The sequence below is a fragment of the Haplochromis burtoni genome, unplaced genomic scaffold (assembly GCF_018398535.1).
Source record: "Haplochromis burtoni strain Fernald_Lab_line unplaced genomic scaffold, NCSU_Asbu1 Contig_57, whole genome shotgun sequence".
NCBI classification, from domain to species: domain Eukaryota; kingdom Metazoa; phylum Chordata; class Actinopteri; order Cichliformes; family Cichlidae; genus Haplochromis; species Haplochromis burtoni.
Window position 1 is genome coordinate 2,472,168 of NW_024582418.1, and position 27,107 is coordinate 2,499,274.

Genomic DNA, 27,107 nt, shown 5'->3' on the forward strand with positions numbered 1-27,107 from the left:
AAATGCATGTGTGATCCAAAAGGACAAAGCATCCAATGTTAACAAAGCATACATTTAATGTGTATTTCGATCTTTGCAACTTTTTATTTGTTTTTCTCTGCTAGCTTGTGGCCACCAGAGATTAAGGTGCTTGTAAACCTGAACACTTTGGTGCTGATCTATTGTTGAGCTGATGGCTGCAGACGCAGCAAACAAGACATTTGGAACATAACAAAATTGTATATCTGATATAAATCATTGCCCTATATGTCAATGGGGACATTGTATTGGGGGGAAAAAATAAATTATGGTTACTCTGTGGGTTAGCACTGTGGCAAACTCAAACTCCAGGTGAGAAACGGATTGAATCATCGAGAGGAAGAGTCTGCAAATGGCTGAGCATAGAAGCAGAGCATCCAAATAGGGGATTGCTGCTGTGAAAATAACTCAGTTTGACTTTATGCCATCTTGTCCCGTCCCTAACACATCCATAAGTAATGAAATCTGTCTCTCCTGACACCCAGACTCATTTTAGACATAGGCTGTAGATATTGTTGTCATGTCACAACCCAGCGGGGGTGAGTCATCGTCTACTTAACTCTAGAGTCTGGCTGAAAAACAAACTTTGCTGAAAAATGATTTCACCTTGTTTGCCAAATAGCTGTGAATTCGCACTGATTTGCTGTTGATTGATCAAGTAGAGATTAAATACCTTGCCGAGAGGCGCAGTCCACGCATTCATCTCTCTGAGGCGACTGCTGGTGGTTCAGCTCTCTCCCGGCACTTCAGTTTCTACATCTCTCTCCACAAAAGACCTGTTATCATCACAAAGGCACACACACGGAGGAAAAAGCCTTATTTCATTTATCAGTGCCTTGAGGATAATGATAGGAGAGAATTAGAGGACATATCTCCCCCTCTGTCTTTATTTCTTTGTCTGCTTCCCTGACAAGAGTTGTTTCTGACCTTAGCAACAACCTGCAGCAACCCGTTTCACAATCTGTCTCCCTTTACTGTATGTGTGTGTGTTTGTGTGTGTGTGAGTGAGTGTGTGTCTCCATCCCTCTCAGCCCTCTGCTATTACCGCTAACTACTCCAGGCCACAGTACTTCAGGTATTGATTTTTCCCCTTGTTCATTCTGTCTTTCTATCCCCTTAAAACCACTCCCTTGAGATGGTGTGTGTGTGAGAGAGAGAGAAAAAACGTGTGCTTTCAAACAGGTTTTGTTGTGTGGACCACTTTTAGTTTAAGAACACACTTTCTGGTCATTTTCTAAACTACATTTGGCTTCTTGTTTTTGGCCAAGCATCTGCCCCTCTTTTTGACAAGGATGTTTGGATGGATGTGTATTTTTCTAGTTCAGCTGTGAAATCTCACTAATCTTGAATAGATTTCCATTCGCAGAGGTCCTCGCAGGTTTTGAAATGCAAATATGTGATTTTATGAAGGTACATGGAAAATCACACACATAAAAACATCTTTCTTTGGGTTAAATGGTACAATTATTCAAACCATCTGAGTTTGAATTTGCTGTGTATGTGTGAAGACACACTTAAAGCAAACATGTTTATTTTACTTTGGGTAAAAAAAAAAATAAGTGTGCAAAAAGGCTTGAACCACTCTCATTTCTTTATATTTTTCTAGGAAAATAAGAGATGGATTCAGATGTTTACTGAAATATACAGCTGTAATCAGACATACAAATGCAGCATAAATGACAAAAACAAGCTTGGCAGTCAATATTTGGTATGTCCACCTTTATTCTTTAACACATTTGACACAGCCTGAACTCCTTTAAGCAAAGCTAATTTAAGTGGCTTCAGGAATAGTTCTCCAGACTTCGTGAAGGACATCACAAGGTTCTTAGGATGTTGGCTGATTTTTGTTGTATTGTCAGTTGTCAAGATGATTCCACACTGTTTTAATAATGTTGGCCAATCCATGACTGAGTGTTTTATTGTGTGTTTTTCTGTCCGAGTATGCTTGTAGTGCATTGGCAGTGTGTTTGGGATCATTGTAATGTTGAAAAATGTGGCCACTGGTAATCAGACACTTTCCAGATGGCATTACATTGCGGATCAAAATCTGATGGTACTTTTCTGAACCACAACCATCAAAACCGAACCAAAAACCTGTTGCTGCTGATTTTCAGTTCAGTTCTTGTGTAATCCGGTATACTCTCTGGGGATCTTGCCCTTTGGCCGCGAGGGTTCTGACTGGGGCATCCCTCCTTCTTCTGGTGTGGGCACACAGTTGTCATTGAGATGTGTATCCTTGGGTCTTCAGTACTGTCTTGGGCTGCAGATGGCCTGAGCCCCCTGGGTCTTTCTCCATGTCTCTGGCTCCTGGTGGGCTTTGTTGCGCCTTCACACCCTCATTATCAAGTATTTCATCACAAACACACACACACAACACAGCAAGACTGTTGGTTAGTGCATGTATTTTTTTTTCACTTTTCAGGTGCTTTTCTTTGGATGTGTTTTCTTACAGGTCCTCTTGTTATTATATTTTTACCTATTTTACCCCTTTTTCCTTGCTATTTTTCTTCAACTCTGACATTGCCGTATTACAAGTGAACTCATGTGAATAATAATAATAGAAATCAATAAAGAAAGAAAGAAAAGAAAAAGACAAACACAACAAGAGGAGCCTACAGAGAGTCTATGGAGCTCATCTTTGAAGAGCAAATATGCTTAGCACAATGATGCATTCAAATCCTGATTCTGACTCTGCAAAATCTGCCGGTCTCGACCAATGACTGTACAGGTTACAAAAAGACTACAATATGTACAAGGTAGTCTGAATATAACGTGACTCAAGACTTTTTTTTTCTAATTTTATAATAACTAGCTAAAATACGTATACATGGATTGTTTGTACAATAATGTTGAATTGAACTTGAAATGAGTTACTATTTCATGTAATGACATAAAATGTCCAGAAGATGGAGGCAGAGTGCTTTGTTTTGTGTTATGTGGTAGGCGTGAGTCATGGGTTGAAGGAGAGGGTGGGTTTACATCAAGGTCCTTATCTGCTCTCTTTTTTTTTCATGGTGGTGATCGACAGGCTGAAAGTTGAGGTCAGGCAGGTCACAAACGACAATGTGATCTGTAATGAGAGCAGGTTGAAGGGCCCTGGAGAGGTCGAGATGTGCTCAGGAGAGAAGGTGAATGAAAGCCAGTAGCAGCAACACAGAGTACATGTGTGTGAATGGTGAAAGGTAAAGCTACAAGTAGTAGAGACAATGAAGGTGGATGAGTTTAAAAACCTGGACTCAACCATCCAAAGCACCAGACAGTGCACCACAAGAAAGGTGAAGAAGAAGTGCAGGTGGAGTAGGTGGAGGTGAGTGTCAGGGCTCATTTGAGACAGAATGACAGCAAGAGAAAGGGAAAGCCTGGAAGATGGTAGAGAGAGCTGCTAAGATGTATGGCTTGGATACAGCAGCATTAACCAAACTAAAAACAGGAAGCTAAGCTGGAGGTATCAAATCCCCAAAGCTGAAGATGTTTAGGTTTTCAGTGGAAATGAGCTCTATGGAAAAGATGAGAAATGAAAAATCTGGACATAGACCTCTGATGTTGGAGTCAGTCTTCCAGTTTTGAGGTTACAAGTTCTAATGCTTCTATTTATACTGAAATCAGTTTGCACTTTGCATCATCATTATCATCATCATCCTTACCTCGTAAATCTGCTCGTTTTAGCAGCAGGAAAGTGTCGGGGTAAAATCAAACATCTTTGGAGCAATTGACAGGGTTTGAATTCCTGCTCAGAGTATGCAGAGTATGGGGGCGGCAGGCGAATAAGAATTCTGTAGTAGTTTCGCTATCCTCTGGGGGGCAGTAAAGCGCTTTAAAGGCACATCTGACAAAATAACATTAAAAGAAGAAGCTTCTTCGTGGAGGGAATTTTTGTTTGGTAATATCAGTCTTCGTGAATTTTGAGACACCGAAACACACAGTTTTGGTCTATGGAGTAATATATTGTGCACTTTCTTAAACTAAGATTTTTTACTCATTCTGTTCAAGAAAAGGCAGGCGGTGTGTTTTTACCTGTTGGCACTTTTTGAACGGAACATGTAGGAAAAAGTCGATGATTGTAGTTGTAAGTTGGCTAATAAGGATAACGTTACTAACTGTTGGAGAGAAAGAAATTAGACATGAAACATTAGCCCGCAGCTTTGTAACCTGAAATGTGTAGTTAGATCTGTAGGGATTTCACGGTTTTTAAAACGGAAGGGCAGTTAAGTTACCCAACAGTATTTTAAAATGTTAAAGTTGATCTTAAATCTGCAGTGTTGACTTGGAAAAGTAGAGCCAATCAACACAACATATATCAACATTTGCTGTAGTGCATATTTACAGTGTTTTGTGTTTCGTTAATACTGTCACTTATTTTTGTTCCTCCTTTCATTGTCTTAGGAAAGTAATGAGTGGACAGGATTCCAGGAGAGGCTCTTCTAGAGGAGGCAGGGGAGGATGGAGAGGAGGGAGTGGAAGTGGTGGCGGTGGTGGATGGAGAGGAGGAGGTGGTGGTGGTGGATGGAGAGGAGAGGTAGTGGTGAGTGGAGGCAGGTGGAGGATGGAGAGGAGGGAGTGGAAGTGGTGGTGGTGGTGGATGGAGAGGAGGAGGTAGTGGTGGTGGTGGTGGTGGATGGAGAGGACGAGGTAGTGGTGGAGGATGGAGAGGTAGACCATGGAGAGGAGGATCCGGAGGAGGTTGGAGAGGTGGAGCAGGAAACCATACCTACAGAGCGCAGAGAGGTGAGTTTCTGACACAAACAGTGTTTTTTTGTAAGAAACCATTAGTAGAACTATATTTTTCTTTTTCTATTGAAAAAAGATGAGGTGAATACATGCTACATATTAGAGTTACTGCTTTGTCTAAAAAAAAACCCCACACATTTGTGGTTGTGCAATGAATGAACAGCTGCAACAAAATAACCAACTGCTCAACTGTCTCTTCAGTCCTTTGTCAAACTACTCTTGATGCATTGTGTCCGTACAAAGGATGGACACTCTACTTCACAGATGGTATGTGTGCATTAATGGGTCCCTGTCACACTGTTACAATGGAAACTTTAGAAAGACGTCACATTTAATAGTCAGGATTATCTGTCTTTGTCTGTGCCCGTAATCTCCATGTCTTTTTATGTCCAGGATTTATAGAGAGTGGACCTAATGTGGAGAAGATCAAAGTGTTTGAGAAATATTTCACTTCCAGGATTCATCTGTTTGACAAGGTTCGTCAGATGAGCTCAGTGCACAACACACTGGCTCTTTAAGTTATCATTTGTCACAGCAATGGCACTACTTGGTGGCATCCTACTAAGAGACTTAATATGTTTTTGTTCCTTTAATTTCTCATCCATCTATATTATTTTCTTTGTCTGTTTCCATGTCACTTAAAGTGAACTTTGTTTTTGTGTACAGGATGAAATTGAGCGTCAGGGAAGTGTCCTGGTTGATTATGCTGACTTGATTGCAGACAAAACTGTGCGTCAGGCACTTCCTGACATAGTCACACAACTGAAACAACAACCAGAGGTGATGCTGAACTGTTTGGGATTGGCTATTCACCAGGTACACGCACAAAAGACCCTACCACACATTTTATGCTAGCGGGATGTTACAGTCTTAATGATGTTCATATTATAACAAATGCTCAAATTCTAAGTCTCTGTCAATCTAAAAAACCCAAACCCTGACTGAAAACTGTCTGCACATCATTCAGGTGTTGACTCTGGATTTGGAGAAGCAAGCTGCTGAGCTGCAAGAGGAAGAGTTTCCTGTTGCTACACCAGTCATCAATATTCCCCATATTAGTGCGAGGTATTTCATTCGGTGAAGAATGAGTTGTTTTCTTGACAGCCACTTTGAATGACAATAAATACAGATGACTGCATTTGTGTAAATTACCTGCAGGCTCTATAACTATGAGCCACTGACTCCACTGCGAATGTTACGTGCCAGTGTGTTTGGCCGGCTAGTTTGTGTGAAGGGAACAGTGGTGAGAGTGAGCAGTATTAGACCGCTATGCACCAGGTTGGCCTTCAGGTGTCGGACCTGCTCGACCACACTGTCTCTGGCTCTGCAGCATGGGAAATACACTACACCTACCAAAGTATGTACACGCACACTTATACGCTAACTTTTTTCTGCAACTTTCTTCCTGTACTTAAAGGCTGTAAGTTATATTGTATACATGCATATGGCGTTCTTGTCAGCATTCACACATCTCTTGTTTGTGTTTTATCACCTAGTGCGGAAAGCCAGACTGTCGCAGTCATACCTTCATCCCCATCCGCAATTCTCCTCTTACACAGACTGTAGACTGGCAGATCATCAAGTGAGTATATCATGTACAGTGAAAAACTACAGTAAGACATAGCTAACAAAAATGGTTGTTGCAGTTGTTATTTGAGAGCGGGAAAGGATGCCATGTACTGATATCTACTGATATTTAACAAATTTCCCACCTGTGGGACTAATAAAGGTTATCTTATCTAAATGTACATGTAAAAATGCATGAAAGCTCCTCCAAAGAAAAGCCTTTCTGTTGCATGTATTTTTGAGGTATATACTGCATGTCCGTAAACTACTCTGTTGCCGGTCCATATTATAATCACCCTAACCCCAGGTCACTTACATTTAATTTTAAGTTGATTCATGAAGAATCTTTGTATGTAAGTTATCAGTCATTTATATTAAGGGACTTTACCTTTTGTTTTTTTGCTTGTATTATTTAGTGTGTACCATTTACTGTGCATATGTGTGTAGTTTTCATGTGTCACTCTGGACATTGTGCTTTATCAGCAGTTCACAGATATGAAGTATTGTCCTTAAAGGTCACATCTCGTGTAAATAACCTTTGTCATGAATCCCTGATCAATTGAATTTGAATTATTTTGTGCCACTTCAGGGTGCAGGAGTTGATAAGTGGAGAGCAGAGGGAGACTGGACGAATCCCACGGACAGTGGAGTGTCACCTGACCTCTGACCTCTGTGACAGCTGTGTACCTGGAGACACTGTTACTGTGACAGGGATAGTGAGAGTTAGCAATGATGGTACAAAAACACACATTCTGATCATTGTGAAAAGTTAAGCCAAAGAAATACCGGTGCAGTCTCTAATTCTAAATGTGTAGTGAATTATAAAAAATGTCTCAACTAAATCAAGCATTTATTCAACAAAAACTCTAAGCCTTTGAAGTTGGAGTTTGCTGGAAGAAGTGCCCTCCTACTTAGACATCAAACATAGTTTGACTGTGCTTTTTAGGTCCAGGCAGTTCTAGAGGAAATAAGGATCAGTGTATGTTCCTCCTCTACATTGAAGCTACTTCTGTCAGCAATACAAAAGGTATTCTCTTTGAGACCTTCACATTTATATTAATAGGCTTTAGTCTTAAGTATTTAATGAACTGGAACTTTTTCTAAATATTTAGGCAAGCAGTCCAAGATGGGAGGTCAAGGTTCAAGCGGGACAGTTGAAGATCGCTGTGGTGGGGAAGAGTTCAGTCTGAAGGAACTGTATGCTATTCAGGAGATCCAGTCACAGCCTGACTTGCTGCGACTTATAGTGCAGTAAGATGATTACTTACTGCATTTAATGCAGCTACCTAGTTTCATGTAGTATTGTTCTAAGAGTTATCGCAGCATCTATTTATTAAATTTTTGTCCAAACAATGGAGTTTGAATGGTATGGCGATGAGTCAATTTTAACAATTTAATCTCAAGTTATCTAGTTAGCTTGATTATTTATTTTATTTTTGTCAGGATTTAGAACTATAAAATTCTTCAGTCATCCAAAAATGTACTTTTTGATGATGATGGCATGCTACTACTGCACATCAACATATTTTAACTAATTGCGTCCACTTGTTTTCACAGCTCTTTGTGTCCTGTCATCTACGGCCATCTGGTGAGTTCCGCAAGACTGAGTACACTAACAAGCTTTTCATTAGAAATTACTACTTCTTTCCCGTCAGGGCTCACATCAGCGGATCGTCTAACTCCATCTCATCCTATCACTAATATCATCCTCTGTCATCCCATCTGTTTGTCCTCCTTTGCTATATTCATGATCTATCTCCATGATCTTCCTCCTTTGCTCCTGCCTGGCAGCTCCATATTCGGTATCCATCCAGTGTATCTACTCTCTCTTCCCTGTCCAAAAGATCTCAACCTTACCCCTCTAATTTTATCTCCAAAGTGTTTGACCTGAGATGTGTCACTGATATATTCATTTCTACTCCTGTCCATACTGATCACTCCCAATGAAAACCCAAACCCCTTTGGCTCTGCCTTTCTCTGTCATGGTCTCCAAACCATACATTATAGTTCAAAGTAGTTTTCACTACAACTTGTAAACCTTGCCTTTCACTCTTGCTGCTGTCCTTCTGTCACAAATCAGCCCTGACTCCATCCACTCCACCCTGCCTGCACTCTCTTCTTCACCTCTCTTGTACTCTGTCCATTGCTTCGGATAGTTGACCCGAGGTATTTAAACTCATCTGCTTTAACTACCTCTACTTTTATCAGTTTCACTGCTGCTAATGAGGTCTTACTTGCAATGCTAAAGTTTAGTCTAACATCTTATGTCTCATGTAATTCTTGTGTCTTTGTGTATCTGCAGCTGGTGAAAGCTGCCCTTGCTTTGGTTTTGTTTGGAGGCAGACAGAAACAAACAGGCAAGAATAGCATTCCAGTGAGAGCAGACCCCCACATCCTAATAGTGGGAGACCCCGGACTGGGAAAGAGTCAGATGTTACAGGTAACTTAGAGGACTTTGCGTAGAGAAATGAATACTAATGTCATGTCAACAGCGCTATGTTGATGACTCATAAGCTGAGACTGTGTATTGTGCTGTGTATTTCCTTTTTGAAACTTTGATATGTTCTTCTTCGACCTAGTACTATGCTCTACGTTTGTCTTTTACTCTGCATAGGCAGTGTGTAACGTGGCTCCAAGGGGTATCTATGTTTGTGGCAACAGTACCAGCACCACAGGTACAATGTGTTAAAGTAGAAAACTTCTTAACTAATTTGTTATACAGTAGTCATTAAGTATTTGGTTAAATATAGTCAAATTAGCAATGTGATCTTTACAGTTTTTCTGTTTTTCTTTAGGACTCACAGTAAGTTTATCTCGAGATGCAGGAACAGGGGATTATGCTCTGGAGGCCGGTGCTTTGGTTTTGGCAGACCAAGGTGGGAAATTTGTTTTTAAGCATATTTTAATGTGCTGTGAACATAAAACATTGCGACCTGTTCTAGTGGCTTTGAGGTAATTACACTTTGGTATCTAACCATATTTCTTAAAAAAAACATGTATAAAGTATTATTTATATTTCTTTTAACTTCACAGCATCTTCCACAAAGTATTCCTCCACTGCTTTGACCACTTTCACTTAGTTTGCCAGGCTCAAATTATCAGACAAGCCTTTCAGCCTGCAGGGGAATCTTTTTGCTTCACATGTGTCACAGTTAGTTGCTTGCGTTTCTTTTTTACTTGTTTATTTAGGTCTTTGCTGCATTGATGAGTTTGACAAGATGGGCAACCAGCAGCAGGCTCTGCTAGAAGCAATGGAGCAACAATCTGTGAGTCTGGCGAAGGCTGGTATAGTTTCCTCTCTGCCTGCTAGAACCTCAGTTGTGGCTGCTGCAAACCCAGTTGGAGGACATTACAACAGAGGCAAAACAGTCTCTGAAAATCTGAAGTAAGTTAAAGATGGAGGATACAGCAGATTGTATAGTATGTGACTTGTATTTACATTTGTGTACTCTTTTTCTGTATAGAATGGGATCAGCTCTCCTCTCTCGTTTTGATGTTGTCTTCCTGCTCCTGGACATCCCAGACGAGTCACATGACCGCCAGCTGTCGGAGCATGTCATGGCGAATAGGTCCGGGAGAGGCAGAACCAGCAGTGCCACAGTTACCAGAAATAACACTGAATTACAGACCTCAATCCTATTAGAGCACTCTGACATGCCACTGTCCGAACGTTTGCAGGTAAAGATGCGCTGTCTGCTCTCAGCGCACACGGATCACAATGATATCACAAAAAAGCGATTGTTTTCAAGCATTAAGTGTATATTTTTCTAGATCCCTGCAGGTCAAAGTATAGACCCCATTCCAACGTGCCTTTTAAGAAAGTACATCAGCTACGCTCGTCAGTATGTCCGTCCCAAACTCTCTCCTGAAGCAGCACAAACCCTTCAGGAGTTCTACCTGTCACTGAGAGCTCAGGCAAACCCTACTGATGCCACACCAATCACCACACGACAGCTGGAGTCATTAATTAGACTAACTGAGGTAGGTTTGGATAGCGGTGCATTCTCTCAACACACCTGGCAAAATGTGATGGATGAATACACAAAGTAAAAATACAGTTTTGGGGAACAGAAGGGATCAGTTTCCTGCTGGTGTCTCATGGTAGCTGTTTTTGTGTAGGCAAGAGTCAAGTTGGAGCTGAGAGAAACAGCCACTAAGAGTGATGCTGAGGATGTTGTTGAGATCATGAAACACAGGTAAGCCGAACAATCGATGCTCACAGCTTGTAGGCAATAGCATTTATAAATGTAGGAAAATGAAATGCATTTTCTGTCCTTTCAGTTAGCTGCTGCCTTTGATGACACATTACCTAATTTGAAGTATTGATCAATTGCTCCAAGGTGCCAGGAGCAACACCATTATAGCGCAATAGTTGTGAGGGCGCTAAGCATAAAAGTAAAAATAAAAATCATTGCTCAACACTTGTACCTCTTATGTCGTGGTTTGTGCTTGTTAACTAGCTGATTAAAGCCAAGCCTTTCCACCATGTTACTGCATCAGTAATTTGCATCCACCATTTGCTTATTGTCATATGGACAATATTGGACTAATGTAACCCTCTCCATCCATAATAGTGTCATGTGGAGCAGAGCTAGCAATGCTCAGTTGAGTCATCTGTTTGCTCTTGAGTTCCACATCGCCAGCTGCTCCTCCTCCTTTGCAGTCTGGTTGTTCTCAATGGTGTTTTTGCCTCAAACACATTTGTTGTTTCCACCAGTTTTCTTGCATATTTTGCAAAGTACTGTGCTTTGTTGGAGGTTGTTGAAGTAGCTCCCTTTCTAGGAACTAAATTGTAATAGAAGACTGAAACAGCTCTTACAGTCAGACATGCTTGGACTTGTTTCACTGGGGAACATAAATACATGGTGTTGCTATTGCAGGGATACGGTATACAACACTTTAATATCACAGAAAATACATACTAGTAATAATGTGCACAGTATGGTAGGCCAAAGCCAACTCTAAGATGATAAGTGTTAATATTTTTGTTAAAGAATATTCACAATATTAATACGTCTGAATTGCTCACACCTGCATGTAAATTTCTCTCTCCTTCGTTTTGTGGTTCTTGTTTTTCAGTCTGGCCAACACGTATTCAGATGGTCTCGGCAATCTGGACTTTGAGCGCTCTCAGCTCGGGTCTGGTATGAGTCAGCGCAGTGCTGCAAAACGACTGGTCAATGCACTGCACCAGCACGCTCAGAGGACCGGTCAGAAGCAGTTCGACGTACAGACGCTTCGATCCATTGCCGACAGAGTGAACGTTAAGGTGAAAGCACTGAAATATAAAATAATAAAAATACTGTGTCTGATTTACAGTATAAAGCAAAGACACAAACATTAATAGTGTTCTCTCACCATTTGTGAGCAATTACTTTGGATGTCATCATGATACAAAAACTGTATTAAAGGAAAATAGGAAAAAGGTATCGACTTGTTTAAGCTCTTTGTGAATAAAAATGCAAAAACAAACATTAGAAAAGCATGTGGAAGATTTAAAGATATACAGACACTGCTTTAGCCAATATGTAGACCACATCAGCAAGGGTTAGAACTCTTGATTATCCCAAAATGAAATAAAACTCCAACTCTAAATGTTTTATCAAACACAGCACATCTTTAATGGTGCCTTACTGACTGAAATCGGTCAGATATTGTGTACAATACTTTTGATTTTTACACAAAGCGTTGTACCTATATAGAGAAGATTTTCCAAAACCTTTATATTTTGCCTTTTGTAACTATACACAGGTTGGCTTCCCCCTCCTCACCACAAACCTTAGTGATTTCATACTTAAACATGAATGAAAACGATATGCTTAATTGCATTAAATGTATAATTCTTAATTATATTAAGTCAATCATTAATTCTTTCTAGGTGATGGATTTCGAAGGCCTCTTGAGTTCCCTGAATGAACAAGGTTTTCTGCTGAAGAAAGGGCCCAAGCTGTACCAACTGCAAACAATCTAACTTCTTACAGCTTTCACAGGCTCAAACCTGCAGACTTTATCAAAAGGTCGATCATTGGACCATGTTCTGTAAAAAGCAAAAGAAATGGAGACTGCAGTTTGACCATTAGAAGAGATAGAAAAAACCACGAACAACAAAAACAAGGCTGAAAAAAAAAAGGAAATACTGAAACTTGATCTTTACCGCTACCACAGCTTCTTGTAAAGACAATATCCCACTAACCAGAGAAATGTTAGACTTGAGATTGATATATTGTCTTAACATTTCATTCATAATCCAGATAAAGATAGATTTTCAGAACCGGGCAACCCTTAGTTTAAGCAAAGTTGCAAATTTTGCCTTTAAGTTACACAACTTTGTCTAAACTGAATATGAAAGAAAACTGATTACTTACCATTTTTTTTCTATAAATACTTAAAGAATACTTCAGAAGAATGAACATAATATGTATATGATGTTTATGTAAGCTTGTCTGTGGTTATATTTTAGAGAAGGCACTAATATAACCCCGTCAACCCATAATAGTGTCATAATAAGCTGCCCTTGTATTATAAAATTTCTTATTTTTCTGAAAGATTGACTTCAGTATTGGGTGTCCTGTTGGATGTATAGTACTTGCTTTTCATTTTTGTCTTAAACATACGTTCATGGTTACGTTCTGTCTCTCTGCGGTGCACTTTATTAAATGATGTGGAACAATCAGCCTTTTGTTTGTTGTTGTTTTTTGTTTTGTTTTTACAAAAAGGGAGGTAGTGAAAATGCTTTTAATTTGTAATTCAAAAGACTAATACGCTAAATATTTACTTATTATTTAAGAAATTGTTACAATTTATTAACGACAAGTCCGACTATTTTCTGATTTTTCTATCTCTTGATACACCACTTATTTAAATAAGCGACTCTCTTTTTAAATTAAAAACGCTGAAGGAAAGTAAGTTTTACGACATCATGTACCGTATCGATTTACGGCAACATGGCAGCCTGCTGGCTCGATGAGGGTACCCGTCGGCTCTGACCATCAGGGTCTTTAACTTCACGATGAACTCGCGGGGAAACGGCACGAGGCCAGCAGGTCTGTAACGTAAGTCTCGTGAAGATGATGACGCTGTGTTTTCGGGGGATTTCTGCACCGCTGTGCCGCAACACAAACGTTCGTTGTCTGGTGTCCGCGCGGAGTGCGCCCGTGTGCCTACTGGAGCCCGTATCATGGCGGCTCAGATACACACCTGTCACGGAGTTCGCTAGGTTGAAACGACCTCAGGTGAGCGGCTCGTACCTCGCGAGACTCAAAGGGACAGACAGCCGTGTCGCGTGTTGGAGTGGGGTCCTCCAGCAGGGAAAGCAGACTCCATGGCACGTGCAAGGACCTATACCCATGACCCAGGGAGGTCACGAGCGGTATGCGGCCAGTTTCCGTGCTCTGCTGTCCCCGAGCGCTCGAGGACTGTGCAGTGGAAAGACCGACGAGAAGCCGGACAGTTCCACCGGAGAGGAGAGGGGTGACGCCGGCACGGTACCGGGACACGGACTGTTCAAGTTCAAAGAGCTGGTGAGTACAGAGGTGACAGGAGTATGAACTTCACAGAAGGGGGTAGGCACCGTAGATGCATGTTGTACAACAATTAATAAAGTGTAACTCATGTGTGTTCATCAGTTGCTGGCCAAAACGGTGCAATGGTTTATACTTTTAAAAGGAACAATGACCATAACATGACCAAAACATGAAGAAACACACAGTTGCTTAAGTAGAATTTACAATAGTGTAATCATTGGTCACACTAGAAGAGCTTTGTGGGTAATTTTCCACTGAAGAGGGAGCACTGGGCTTTGTTCCAGAAAAGAGAAACTGGATTTTTGTGTTTGTGAGCTATCCCAAACCCTGGGTCATTTACTGGCCCAATGGACTCTGTGAACCCAGAGGTTTAAATGTCAAGATTTTTTACAGTACGTTTCCTCGTAAAACAGCCTTATTAGGTTTAATGAATACAAGTCCACAAGTAAATAGTTTTTCCTGTACATAAAAATGGCATGTTTAAAATACCCATCAGTCCATTTTCTTCCACTTGTTGCGGTGGGCTGGAGCCCGTGTCAGCGGTCATAGAGGTTTATGGTCACAAGATTGTTGCGGGGATAACACAAAAAGAATGTTAACCATTGATACTCACACCTAGAGCCAGTTTATAGAATCACCAATGAACAACGTTTTTGAAGCCAGAGTACCTGGAGAAATCCCATGCAGACAAACAACATGCAAACTCCACACATAAACTCTGCAGACTGGATTTAAACCCAGAACCTTCGTCCTATGACACAGCAGTGTTAACCGCCATATGACCCAGCTTAACATAAGCTTTTAATTACTAAATACCACTGTGACTTGAATGGTGTGGAAGGTTGTGGTGTAGGGATAAAAGGAGTTTTCAGTTATGAAGTAGATCTGCAGTCTTAAATCGAGCTTTACTTGGTCACTATTGGGTTTTTTTGTCCTCTAGGAAAATTTAAGTTCTGTGACTGTAGAACAACAATATCACCAACTATTTTCTCCCCTACTGTTTTAGATGAATCATAGTGATAAGTCACATTGGTACACGTTCATATTCCTTGGACCTGATAAAAAATGGAGTCTCTCATTTTTATTTAACTGTCACCATCTTGTATCCTGTTGTAGGTCCTCTACTCATAAGGGAAACAAATAAATCATTATTTAAAAAACTGTTTTAAAGCTAACTATTGCATTTGCCAACATAAAATTGATTTGAGTCATTAGAGAAAATATAAATTCCTGCCATTGGTAAATGTCATCTTATTTGTTTATAAGGCCAATGCAGAATCGATATATATTGCACACATTACTGAGAACAGCTGCTAGAAAAGATTTAGGCTGACTGATCTGAAGCAAGTTCTGTGATGATTTTTTTTTTTTTTTTTTTTTTTTTTTTTAATAGCTCTAGCTGTAAACTCTGTCGTAATATTTACTTATTTTTTTTCTTCAGTATGAGAATCCATGGACAATCCCCAACCTGTTATGTGTGTGTCGGATTTTGCTGGCTCCATTCCTTGGTCATCTGATCATCCAGCAGAAATTTCACCTCAGTTTGGCTCTGTTTGCGCTGGCCGGAGCTACTGACCTGGTAATCTACACATAAACGGACATTTACACTAAAGCACTTCCTGCACAGGTGTGTGGTTCCAGTCTGGAGTTGCACACCTGTACAAGGAAATCTTGTAAACTCATTTTCAGCTTCTGAGGATTGCAAACAGTTTTGGACATTTAACACATGTCAATGATGCACCTGTAAAAATATTTTTAAAAACGTGGTAGTTGAAATATATCAAGATCAAGATGCATGAGATGCAAATAAAGTTAATTAGGCTTTTAAATTGGGACTCACTGCATTCTGATCTGCCCCGAACCTTTTTAGTTGTCTTACTTAGCTCAGCTTAGAAACTTGTACCACAATGAATTTACATCTTTATTTATTCATTTTTGTCTCATTCTCTCTTACTCAGTTGGATGGTTACATTGCCAGAACGTGGCCCACTCAAAAGTCGGCACTGGGCAGTGCTCTCGACCCACTGGCTGACAAGATTCTCATCAGTATTTTATATGTCAGTCTCACCTATGCTGAACTTATACCAGGTATAATACTCAGTGTATTTCTGTGTTTTCTTCCTGTCTCAAACAAGGATATAAGATTTTTAACTGTGGACTTCTGTTTCAGCTCCACTGACAGCTCTAGTGATTTTCAGAGACATTGGTTTGATAGCTGCTGTCTTCTGGGTCAGATACAAGACGGTACCTCCACCGGTGAGACATATCATTCTAAAAAACTAAACTTTAACTGAGGATCTTCTATTTAAATGCCATGTAGACACTCAAATTTCAAGATATTTTCATGTGCACTGTACAGAAGTTTGCTGCAGCTAAACTGTGGGTGCAGCAGAGGGTGCTTGCAATGTAGTCCTCACTGCCAAAAATGGCACAGTTGATTTTAGTAATTATATTATTTATACCCATCCATCCCTGTATTTATAATGCATTTTAATTGAAAGGAAGCACTTCGAGAGTGCAACCCTCTGTCAAGGCAGCGCGCTTGCTGAGTATATTTACGTTCAAACAATAATATTTTATTTTGTATATATTTATTTTGGTTTCTTTGTTCTTTTTAAGCATACTTTAAGAGGTTTATAGTGCAGTAAACAGAGGTTTACTATGATTACTCAGATATTATGTAAGAATAGAAAATATGTATTGATTTGTAAGTTGAAAAACATGAATAAATAAATCTATATAACAATTTATGTTGTCTTCAACCAAAAACGTGATGAATATTACTAAAGTAAATCTTAACTGCTCTTTACTATTTTGGGGCCACAGTGATTCTGGACTGCATTGTGTGTATCTGTAATACTGAATCTACAGTTTCCTCCTCTTATTTCTGCAGGTGACCCTCACCAAGTTTTTTAACCCCTGCTATACTACTGCCCAGCTCAAGCCCACACTCATCAGCAAGGTGAGATGTACAACCATGCACTCTGCTCTTTACCGATTGGAAAACTGTAGAAGACCTTTCACCATGAAGTGTTTGTAATGTAGTTTTACCTCTACACGTGTTAGGAGCACCGCTGATGTAGTTTTACAGAGTTTACTAATCTTTACACTCAATAAGCAAAAGTTACTAAACAATAAATGATTAATGCCTTTAGGCTACTCATCAGCACCTTTACACAGCCTGTTGTGCATCTTGCATCGGCACATTTCCTCATGCTTGGCGTCAAATTGGATGTCAGTTAAACTCTGTAAACATTGGATGTTTTTGAGGTAGACATTCAATGTGATGAGGATATGAACAAAGCTAGTTTGTGCCTGTTGTGCCCTATCAACACCCAGATAATTAAAAAATTGTTTCATTTTTGTTTAAAAGACCTGTGCTTCAGTATTTCCCAATTTTGCACAGTTTATTTATCCAGGGTTTAATATTCATAACTTCAGCCAACATTCTCAAGTTATATGGTTTATTACTGCAGCCTATGTAAAATATGTAACTTCTCTTAAATACACCTGACACTGATTCATTCTATGTTTGAATCCACAAATAGCCTTTAAACAGTCTGAAATACTAGCATAATTTCATTTCAGATACGTGCAAAATTCTATCATGCTTTCATCTTTCTTTTCTGACTTTTATTTTATTCATGATTCATGTTCTTTTCCAATAGATTAACACGGCCATTCAGCTCTGTCTGGTTGCAGCTTCTTTGGCCGCTCCGGTCTTCCAGTATACAGACAGCATCCTGCTGCAGTGCTTATGGTAAACCACACGCTCCACATTACTTATGCAATCGCAGTTTCATATCCAAAATGTCCTTTTCCTTTCAGTCTGGTGGTACAACCAAAAAAAAAAAAAATTGTACAATGGATGCAAATGGTCTCATCTCAGTCAAGCACATAAATGCTGTTTGTTGCAGCACGTTGTTCAGGTTAAGTGTACTGACTCATTTCAGTCCGCACCTCAGAGTGAGCTTGAGTAGAAATCAGACCAATGACAAACATGTTGTGCCATAGTAACCTACATTTTTACAAATCTACTTCAGTGGACTGTTGAACTGAGCATCGTAATTGATTTACAAGCCTTACAGTTTGGATTACTGATATGAAACTATGGGCTTTTATTTAGTTAGATTTTAGAGTTGTAAGACAAATCTTAAATGCTTTTGTTTGCTGTGGTTGATTAAACAGACTATATCGAATATCTAAAGATAGTATATACAGTTAAAATAAATTTTTCCAATTAAATCGAGTTTTAAGTTAAACAACAGGTTAAGAAATGAATGAGGGTAAATTACAGTTAAAGCTCATCATACTCTTTCTTTAGCCAATGTGTCTTTCTTCATAAGACCACTGGGGGCAGCATAGTCACACTTTCAAATTCAACACATTTAATGTTTATAACAAACTGGAGATTAATTCATTCCTCACCACAATAAGATAACAAATTCTATTATTCTTTTAATATTAATATAAAAAGGATTTACCTCTCCATCTTTTTTCTAACTTTGCACTTAAAAATAATTTGACCAAATACTTTCAAAGTTTGGTGTGTATTACAGCACATGTCATTTATCATGTTGCAGGTATATTACAGCAGTGACTACAACTGCATCAGGTTATAGCTACTGGCACTACGGCCGCAAGACTGTTCAGGTGTTGAACACCAGATCACCGTCATAAACGCACCGAAAGCAGAACAAAAGCAGTCGCCCCAGAGACACTGAGCCCCAGTAAAAGGATGGACAGACGGATGGACGATCGCCAGGAGCTCTAAGACCAAGTGGATGTGACAACCATACACATGTCACCATGGAAATGACACATGGAAACCAACCGAGGCCGCAGATGGTTTACTGCAACACTACAGAAACGCCTAACAGCAGTGGAGCCTGCAGACAGCATTCAGAGACAGGATAAAAACAGCAGACGCAAATATAGACCGTCCACCCACAACACGAAACAAGAGCTTCTGTTTATTTTTTTTCTTAGGTTTTCAATCAAGGGGTTGCAATGTGAACCTAATTATTGTCACATGATTGTCATTTTTACACAACTGTGATTTATGATTAAAAAGGAAATCTGCTTTCATGTTTGTCCACGAGAATCTTTCGGATGCAGGGGATTTTTCTTTTTCCTCAGGGAGGGGTAATCTTATGGGACACACATGTGACAGCTGATCTATTTAAAACCAACAATCGGGGGATTAAAATTTGGGTGCGCGGTGAAATGACATCCTAGCTGGGCTCTACAGGCCCATCAGATTCTCAGTCCTGATTCATTTAGTGCTGCTTTGAGCTTAAATTTGTCAAGGCCAATGCCAAGCTGCAGATTAGTATCCTTATTAAGGAATGTGGAGTCAATGATCTTATTATTACTTGAATAATTAATAAAAAGCATCAACTTTTAAATTGCTGCTATTAATCCAAACCTTCAAATTATCAGCTGTTGTGAGAACAAAACACCTCAGCTTTGGGAAAGGTGAGGATCCCATTTTATTATTTTCCTCATGTATTGTAGACAAGAAAATAAATAATAGGGACTGATTGCACACATTTCCTTTGCTTTTATGTATGTGTATCATTAAAAACCACAACAACTGCAGTGCTGTTTTCAAGTGCTTCCAGTCTTGGGATCAATATGCCTGATAAGCCAGAGGTTATGCAGAGGCCCGGGGAGAACGCGAGCCATTGCGGATGAACTCCTCAGGCGGTCGTATCTTACTCCACTGCGCATTTTTTCCCTCAAGAAGAAAACTAGTGTGATGAGGGGAAACGAGAAAGCATAACCTTTTCATCTCCACCATTTATTTCCCAGCAATTTTCTGCACCACTTGGGTAATGCAGCTTCCTCGCCGAGCATGTGCTGATCACTGCCAGGCTTTTGCAAGTTGTTTTCATGGCCTTGAGTAGGATGTCTCCTCATTATATCTTCAGTGAATAAATTTAAACGATCCCATTTTAATATGAGACATCCGTCACCGAGAACAAATTGATACCTACGCTTATTTAAACACTGCTTAAAGAAGTTCTGCTGCTTTATATTTTTCCCCCAAAGTCTATATTTGATAAGACTAATTGGATGTGTACAGTATAATTTGGAAGTTGTTTGGTGCCCCACAGTCTTTTCATATAGTGTTTGGGAGAAGCTTTAATTAGTTATGCCTTTGAGATTAAAGATGGGGAAAACACACCTTCAAGCCCTCTGTGATGGACTTCAGTGAGATGCGTGTCATCGTGACTGACAGATATTGACAGCTGTTATTTACACGGTGATGGTTCTGTCAGTAAAGTGAGTCAGAATTTAGATCACAAAGAGCTAAAGATGAAAACTGTCTTCAGGATTTATTCTCAGTATAACAGCACCTCCAAGATGCCTTTAAAACATTTCTCAGGTTAAAAGGCAAAATCTTCCATCCAGCAATTATTTAGTGCTTTTACCCAAGGCCTGCCTTTCTTTCTTTCTTTCTTGCTTTCTTTCTTGCTTTCTTGCTTTCTTGCTTTCTTTCTTGCTTTCTTTCTTGCTTTCTTTGTTGCTTTCTTGCTTGCTTTCTTGCTTTCTAATATGATCTTCCCTTTGGAAATCCATCTCTTATCCCTTCAAATTCTTCCATCTCATTCATGGTTACTGGAGTCTAAATGACTCCTGGTCTGTTGCAATTAATCTTCTTGTCTAGACACACTTACAAAGAAATCAGTGCTCTTGTCTCAGAAAATGACTTTCTCACTTATTAAAGTAGAATTCACGGATTTGTATTTTCTGGCCTTGAGTAAAGGATCTTCCATTTACATTTTATGCAAAAACAAGTTTTTAAATAAAGTGAAAATAATGAGATTATTTAAGAACTATCAGGAGGTCATCTTCTGCAAGAACACAAACCAAATTATATAAAAAAAAAACACACAGTGGGGATTATTTTTCTTTATATACAATGGCTGACACCACTAATAAACAAAACTTTAGTCTGGCTACTCAACTCATTCACCTTGAACGAGAATAGTTTAAGTAAGCCACTGTAAGGCCTTTCTCAGCCACTAGATGGAGAAATGGCAAAGAAACGCCGAAGGTGATTTTACATTAGTGTCAGTAGAGGCCTTGTTTGTATCATTAATGTGCAGTCAATAAATATTTAAAGACCTCAGCAATCAACTGTACAGTGATGTGATTATTTTAACAGATAAGCATTTATAATTAAATAAAGGATTTAAGATAAGGTTCAAAAATAAGTTGACAATTTAGGTGTTTATATGTTATATATTTAACAATTCCTGTTTAAAGTCATATTCCTTAACTAGTGACTTTAAACAGGAATTGTTTAAAGTCACAGAAAGAATTTAAAAAATGGAAGGACAAAAAATAAACATTTTTTTTCTATAGCAAAAGTAGAAACTGGTGCACAGTTTGTTGCACTACAGCTATGAGCTCTAGTGTAACAGACAGACTTTTCCACTGTGAGACTCGAGAGAAAAGAGGGTCAGCTAAAAGTAGAAATATGTTAAATTATGTAAATTATGTTAGATTAACCAGATTACTCAGTTTTCTAAACAATAGAGCAGAACCTGACGGTGATTGCTAGTTAGGAATGGTGTGTTATTTTCTTTATTTTCTACCTGGTGCCACTCTCATTTTCTCCTTACTGCTCATCTTTTAGTTGAACAAACCTGTTCTTCAAAACTTAACAGGACACATTTGAGAAACTGTCACCTGGGACTATCCATGCTTAGTGAAGCCAGGTTCAAAACCTGCTGGAAAAACCAGTTAAAGAATCCCTCCAACACTCATACAGATGATTTAGTGATGGAGGCGAAAAAAGCCAAATGTGCCTTCACACTTCACAGCCCAGCTCTCCAAAACCCACAGACAGGCTGAATCACACTAACAAGGACAAACTTTGGATCTGTATGCTTGTGTCAGCACGGCCCTGCGGCTACCTCTCACTGTTTCAGTCAGCCCTGCATCAAGTGAGAAGTGAGAGGTATCCTCTGTCCTCCAGAGCTAAAGAAAGCTTTAGCTCTGCCCAACAACATCTCAACAGAGACTCCTTGTTTCCTGATGATTTTATTAGATTAGTTTCAAGACTGGTGAAATGGATGGATACATACATAAACCAAATCGTGCCGAGTCTAGGTATTTAAACCCAAGTGGAGGAGGGCCGGTGACCCACTATTAATCATCCCATCCCATGAGCCAAGCTGTGAAGAAAGGCATGAGTCATTACTACTAGAGGTTGTGGGTAAAACCACTGTGAGACTTTGCATGAGTTGAGTGGGGGTTGAGGTGCCTGCAAAGGGATCTCAGGACTGCTCTGTAGGTGGCTGACAGCTGCTGTCATAAGCCACCCTCTGTTCAATGACGGTCATTCACAGCCCCTCTTTTGCTGCTCTTTCAAACCATCTGTGCTCTCGATCCAAAATGTGAACACTGGCATCCTCAAAAGAGTGACCTTTATTTTTTTCAGTGTAAATGTAACATCTTTAGGAAATTTAAAGAAATCCAGTTGCTTTCTTTCCAAGCTCCTTAGACTACCATGACCTGGATGACTGAGAACTTATACAGACATATCCTATACAGACATGTCTTTGAAATCTTGTTTTGCCTGCTTTGCTTTTACATTTGTCTGTCAGGTAATGTTATAGTAGTGGATGCTCATATTAAACATGGCTAAAGTTTCACATGATCAGGTCAGTTTTTGTCCTCTGAGTCAAAAACATAGGATTCAGACTCCGCTAGATGCTGATTTTCTAGTATTTTTTCAACTACTGATATATGATAATAGCGAGAGAAAATATCCCTAATAGCTACATATTGGTCACACATCTGTGGTTGTGAGCATAGAAGCCCCAACCATCGCCTATCTGGTCATTTTGTTTTTAAGGTGAAGCCAATTAGAAACTAGTAGGCTTAAAGCACTGCTTTTCAAACTGTAGGACAGGGATGAAACTAGCTGAGTGAATAGGACTGTCAAAAAGAAAGCAAAGACAAGTTTATTGATGCTATCATGCTCACATTTATTAAAGTAAAATTCAACTTTAATCCTGTAATTGATTTTTTTTAAAGAATTAAAATAATTTACACCATGCAAGGAAAAACTTGGGGGCATAAACAGAGGGCAGGGTGTTCCAGGGAGAGGAACTAAATAGCCTTGTTTTATTAAAGCAGCTCTAATAAAATCCAAGGACATGTGGTATGAAGATGTACTCTGAATTGAATAAGTCTCCTTTCAAATGGCTAACAGTAATTAAGTAGAAGATTGTATTTGACACCACTCCTCCCTGGTCACTGCTATTCCACTTCAGTGTTTTTTGACACAAGCCACCACCTGTGTGTACTATCTGGCCTTTGCTGTGTAGGTTATCAACAGCATCCTCTGAAGAGTCTGACACCATGGTTGTTGCCATTCCTGAGCCTGTTTCTGTGCTTGTGTGAAATTTCATGCGAGTCCATGCAAAATCTGACAAGACATTTCAGTCTGGAGCAATGTGGTGGACTGAACTGCTGACATCACAGTCCGTCCCCGTAACCACTCTGCCAGCATGAACATATTTTCTCACGGTAGTCATATCGTTTCACTGGATCAGGTTCAGTTGAACTGCATTTAATTTGTGGTGCTCACGGCCATAAATAATTACAGTTACAAGACGGCAGCAATGTGTTTCCCGTTATTCTGTATAATCCACAGAACATGTTGCAGTCAGTTTTACTGGCACTCTTTCTTAAGTACAAAGTTGTGAACAGACTCTTTTATAATCCTTTTTAGAGACTTGAGGCAATTTAGAGAGGATTTTCAGGGAGAAGACTGCAATTAAAAGGTTTTCAAAAGGCTCTTATCAGAGCTGCGAAGGCAAGGATGTGGCTGCCACAACATCCGGGTGCACTTGATTTGTCTGTGGCTACGACAAGTAAACAGGCATTTTCCAGTTGCACAGCTCCGTGGGAGTGCTGCCTTTCAAGTGTGTGTGTTCATGAAGCTCCGTGGTGTGACTGGACACGTCGTAGGCACAGAGACTTTGAGCTGCCAGAGGTTCTGAGCCAAACTTCACTTCAAACTTGACTGCTTATGAAACCCACTGAATCAGAGTCCTTATAGTGCTTACACCAGGCCTACACTCACAAAGCCGTACCAACACAAATCCATATGGGTACTATAGCTCCGCACACACACAAACACACATGCTCCTGCACACTTACATCTTTTCTGGTCCTGAAATAGCTCTCAGCCTCCCACTCTCCCTTATATAAGCTCCCAGCACGGAGATCTGCTGGTGAAGATTGGGGTGTGTGCAAATGTGTGTGTGTTAATGCATCTGTCTGTTGATGTGTGTGCACATGTGCACTTGTGTCTGTGTGAGTGCCAGTGTGTGGGCAGTAGGAGTGTCTTAAGTTGTGTGTTTTTGTACAGCGTTTATGATTTGAGATTCCTGTTGATAATGCGGTGCGCAGCAAAGTACAAGCAATTTCTTGAAGGAAAGAAATGTTCTTAAATTCATAATCGCTGCCTTTTTTCTGTAGTTTTTGGCCATCATTTGGTTATAAAAGATGTGGGCAAGGGCAAAGAACACATTTAGTAAGACTGCATAGTATACAAACTGTAGCATTTAGGATTCAAAAGGAAAGAATTTCAATACCGTAGCACTGTAATTGTCCTTCATAGTGGAAAATTTAATTTAAAAGTATTACTCTAAAATGTTATTTTAACAAAGGTTTTTATGTATACTTAATAATTTTTTAATAACCTGTGAGCCAGATACAGTAAAATGTGACTCAGTATTAGAAATCCAGACAACAACAAAAAAGTGTTTGCATCATTATTATCTGTTTGCTACTTTTGCTTCTGTAGAGGGATTCTGGTGCATAACAAGGAGTCCCATTACCAGAAACTCTGAGCAGTCTCTGTTTTGAAATGGCTTTGTATTCTGTAAGCAATGTTTCCTTCTATCTGGACACTGAGGCAGGACACATTTTGCACGAGTGGGTGACTGAGTGTAATACGCCGATCAGCCATGACATTATAACCATTGACAGGTGGCATGAGTAACATTGATTATCTTGTTACAAATAGCACCTATGGCATGATGGACTGCATTTAGCACAGCAATTTGCTTCAGATTTGATGTGTTGGGATTAAGAAAAATGGGCAAAATTAAGGCTGTGAGCAGCTGTGTTGTCTATTTTAGTGGCTTGGACATCTTCAGAATGTCAAGTCTTATCAGGTGTTCCTGGTATGCAGAAGTGATCCAATGAAGGGGGGGGCATGACTCACTGAAGCGCTTCTGCAGCACATATTACTGAAACTCTTGATGTTGCTTAAGATAAAAGTGTCACAACAAATTTGAACTGCAGCTTTCTGGAGCTGTAGCCATTGTAGATATACTATATAAGGTGGAGATATGAAAAGTAAAGAATCTAGAATAGAAATCTATGGGAAAATCAAGAGCCAGTCTGTGGCTAAAATGGGAACAACAGACTCACTGGCTACTTTGTTAACTGCTTGTTAACTAATTAGATATCAGCCATTCACATTGCAGCAGCTAAATAAATTATGTGGATGTGGTGAAGACGACCTACTGAAATTAGAATGGGAAATTAAGTGATTTTGAACATGGTGTGATTTTTTGTGCTAGAGCATTTAGAAACTACTAATCTAAAGAAAATATCCAGTGAGTGGCAGCTTTTTGGGTGAAAAGACTTTGTTGATGTCAGAGGACAGAGGAGAATGGCCAGACTGCTTCAGCCTGATAGGCAACAGAAACTCAAATAACCACTTGCTACAGGTGTGCAGAACATGTCTGAATGCACAATACGTTGAACCTTGAACTGAAGGACTGACACTGAGACTAGTATTCACAAAGACTGGAAAAATGTTAGGGGAAAAATTCTATTGCAACATTCGAAAGTGTCAGAATTTGACTTAAATAACATCAAAGCATGGATCCATCCTATCAGTGGTTCAGGCAGGTGCTGGTACTGTAATATAATGGTGTATGGAATATTTTTATAGCCCACTTTGGTGTATAGGGTATATCAGAAAACTGCCCACATTCATTCTGATTTTCTTCTAGAAGGGCTTTGCTCCTGCTGATGCCTGTTCATCCCTGAAGGGGTCTACAGTAGGCACATGGTTTGGCAGAAGATGAACTGGGGGGACCTGGTTTAATGTATCTCCTTTTCTTTTATGTTGGCAGCAACATGTGCAATTACCTGGGAAGACATGGCAGCAGGATACACTGTGAGAACAAGGCAAGCCTGTGGAGGTGGCGTGAAGCTCAGAGCAATGTTTTGCTGAGAAGCATTGAAGTAGGTGTTAGTTTCAAACATAACCCCCTACTTAAGCCTGGCAACGGTATTCCCTGATTGAAAGGGCCAATTTTCAACAGGAAAATACACCCTGCCACCCTCCAGAAATGGTTCAAGAACGGTTTGAGGGACAAAACGAAGATTTCAGCTTGATTTTGGACACCTCATTTCCCATATCTGAATCTAATCAAGAATCTAATAAAGAAGGAATACATTGCTGCCAAAATCTTATTGTGACAAGACATCATCAGGGGTGTTGTAGAAGCCATTCGGGAACGAGTGTTTTGTAGCCATAAGAGAGAACTAAACAATATCAGAGAGTGGGTTTGATGTTCCTGCCTGTCATTGTAAATTCTAATAAAAACCTGTTTTTAACAGACATTTTTAAAACTGCCAAAAACTTCAGTTGATCATAATTTTATAATTTAAATGGGTCTTAGTTTTTTTATGTGTTTTTTTTTTTTTAATCTAATCCTCAAAGACTTGCAACGTGTTTCATGTTGCTTGAATTATAAATGCAGAAAAGAAATTCACTGGAGAACTCTGCACCCCCAGAAATGCTACTAAAAGGCAGCACTTAGCTACCGATTACAGTCTGTGTTCGCTGCACTCGCTATATGAAAATTTAACAGGAAGATTCTGAACTGAAGCCATCCGTGACAAAAACTCAGAACCTGGCTGTGGGAGTTTCTCAGTTGCTCTGTGTCATCTCACCATAGTGCAAAACCTACCTGCTCTTTTGCACTTTTGACTTATTTCAATTTCTTTTCCTGCTGTTTTTTGTCACATCTCAGAGCTCAAGAAGCCAGAAGATTTTACTGCAAAGCTGCTAAAATATACAGATACATCCACATTATTTGTAAGTGTGTATTTTATTTTAAACAACAAGCATATATTATTGCAGACATCAGAGCTAGTTTCCACAAAAAGGTTCAGAGAGGAAACTGGAGAGTCAAAATAATCATTTATGGCATCTTGACA

General features: G+C 39.6%; 2 protein-coding genes across 2 annotated transcripts; both read left to right on the forward strand.

Annotated features, from left to right (window-relative positions):
* Window positions 1–4,613: 4,613 nt before the first annotated feature.
* Window positions 4,614–13,003, forward strand: mcm8 (minichromosome maintenance 8 homologous recombination repair factor; the record flags this gene model as incomplete). Its single annotated transcript, XM_014333608.2, has 20 exons — window positions 4,614–4,743; window positions 4,948–5,013; window positions 5,140–5,222; window positions 5,413–5,562; window positions 5,714–5,811; window positions 5,905–6,103; window positions 6,243–6,328; window positions 6,902–7,047; window positions 7,259–7,339; window positions 7,425–7,563; window positions 7,870–7,900; window positions 8,615–8,752; window positions 8,927–8,987; window positions 9,108–9,188; window positions 9,502–9,697; window positions 9,777–9,990; window positions 10,084–10,293; window positions 10,432–10,508; window positions 11,392–11,581; window positions 12,191–13,003. Coding segments are annotated over 20 exons (2,469 nt in total), but the record flags the coding sequence as incomplete, so codon positions are not given.
* Window positions 13,004–13,224: 221 nt separating this feature from the next.
* crls1 (cardiolipin synthase 1) lies at window positions 13,225–18,923 on the forward strand. The gene is made up of 7 exons (XM_005922472.3): window positions 13,225–13,832; window positions 15,277–15,414; window positions 15,794–15,923; window positions 16,006–16,091; window positions 16,729–16,797; window positions 17,504–17,595; window positions 18,419–18,923. Exons 1-7 carry the CDS (start codon window positions 13,380–13,382, stop codon window positions 18,513–18,515), a joined length of 1,065 nt encoding a protein of 354 aa, XP_005922534.1. The 5' UTR covers window positions 13,225–13,379; the 3' UTR covers window positions 18,516–18,923.
* The last annotated feature ends 8,184 nt before the right edge of the window (window positions 18,924–27,107 follow it).

Bases quoted from the DNA above. Each gene is read 5' to 3' on its own strand.
- crls1 (XM_005922472.3), top strand. From the start codon at position 13,380: ATGATGACGCTGTGTTTTCGGGGGATTTCTGCACCGCTGTGCCGCAAC. The intron at 15,924-16,005 runs GTATAATACTCA...CTTCTGTTTCAG, and splicing joins CTATGCTGAACTTATACCAG to CTCCACTGACAGCTCTAGTG. The intron at 17,596-18,418 runs GTAAACCACACG...ATCATGTTGCAG, and splicing joins ATCCTGCTGCAGTGCTTATG to GTATATTACAGCAGTGACTA.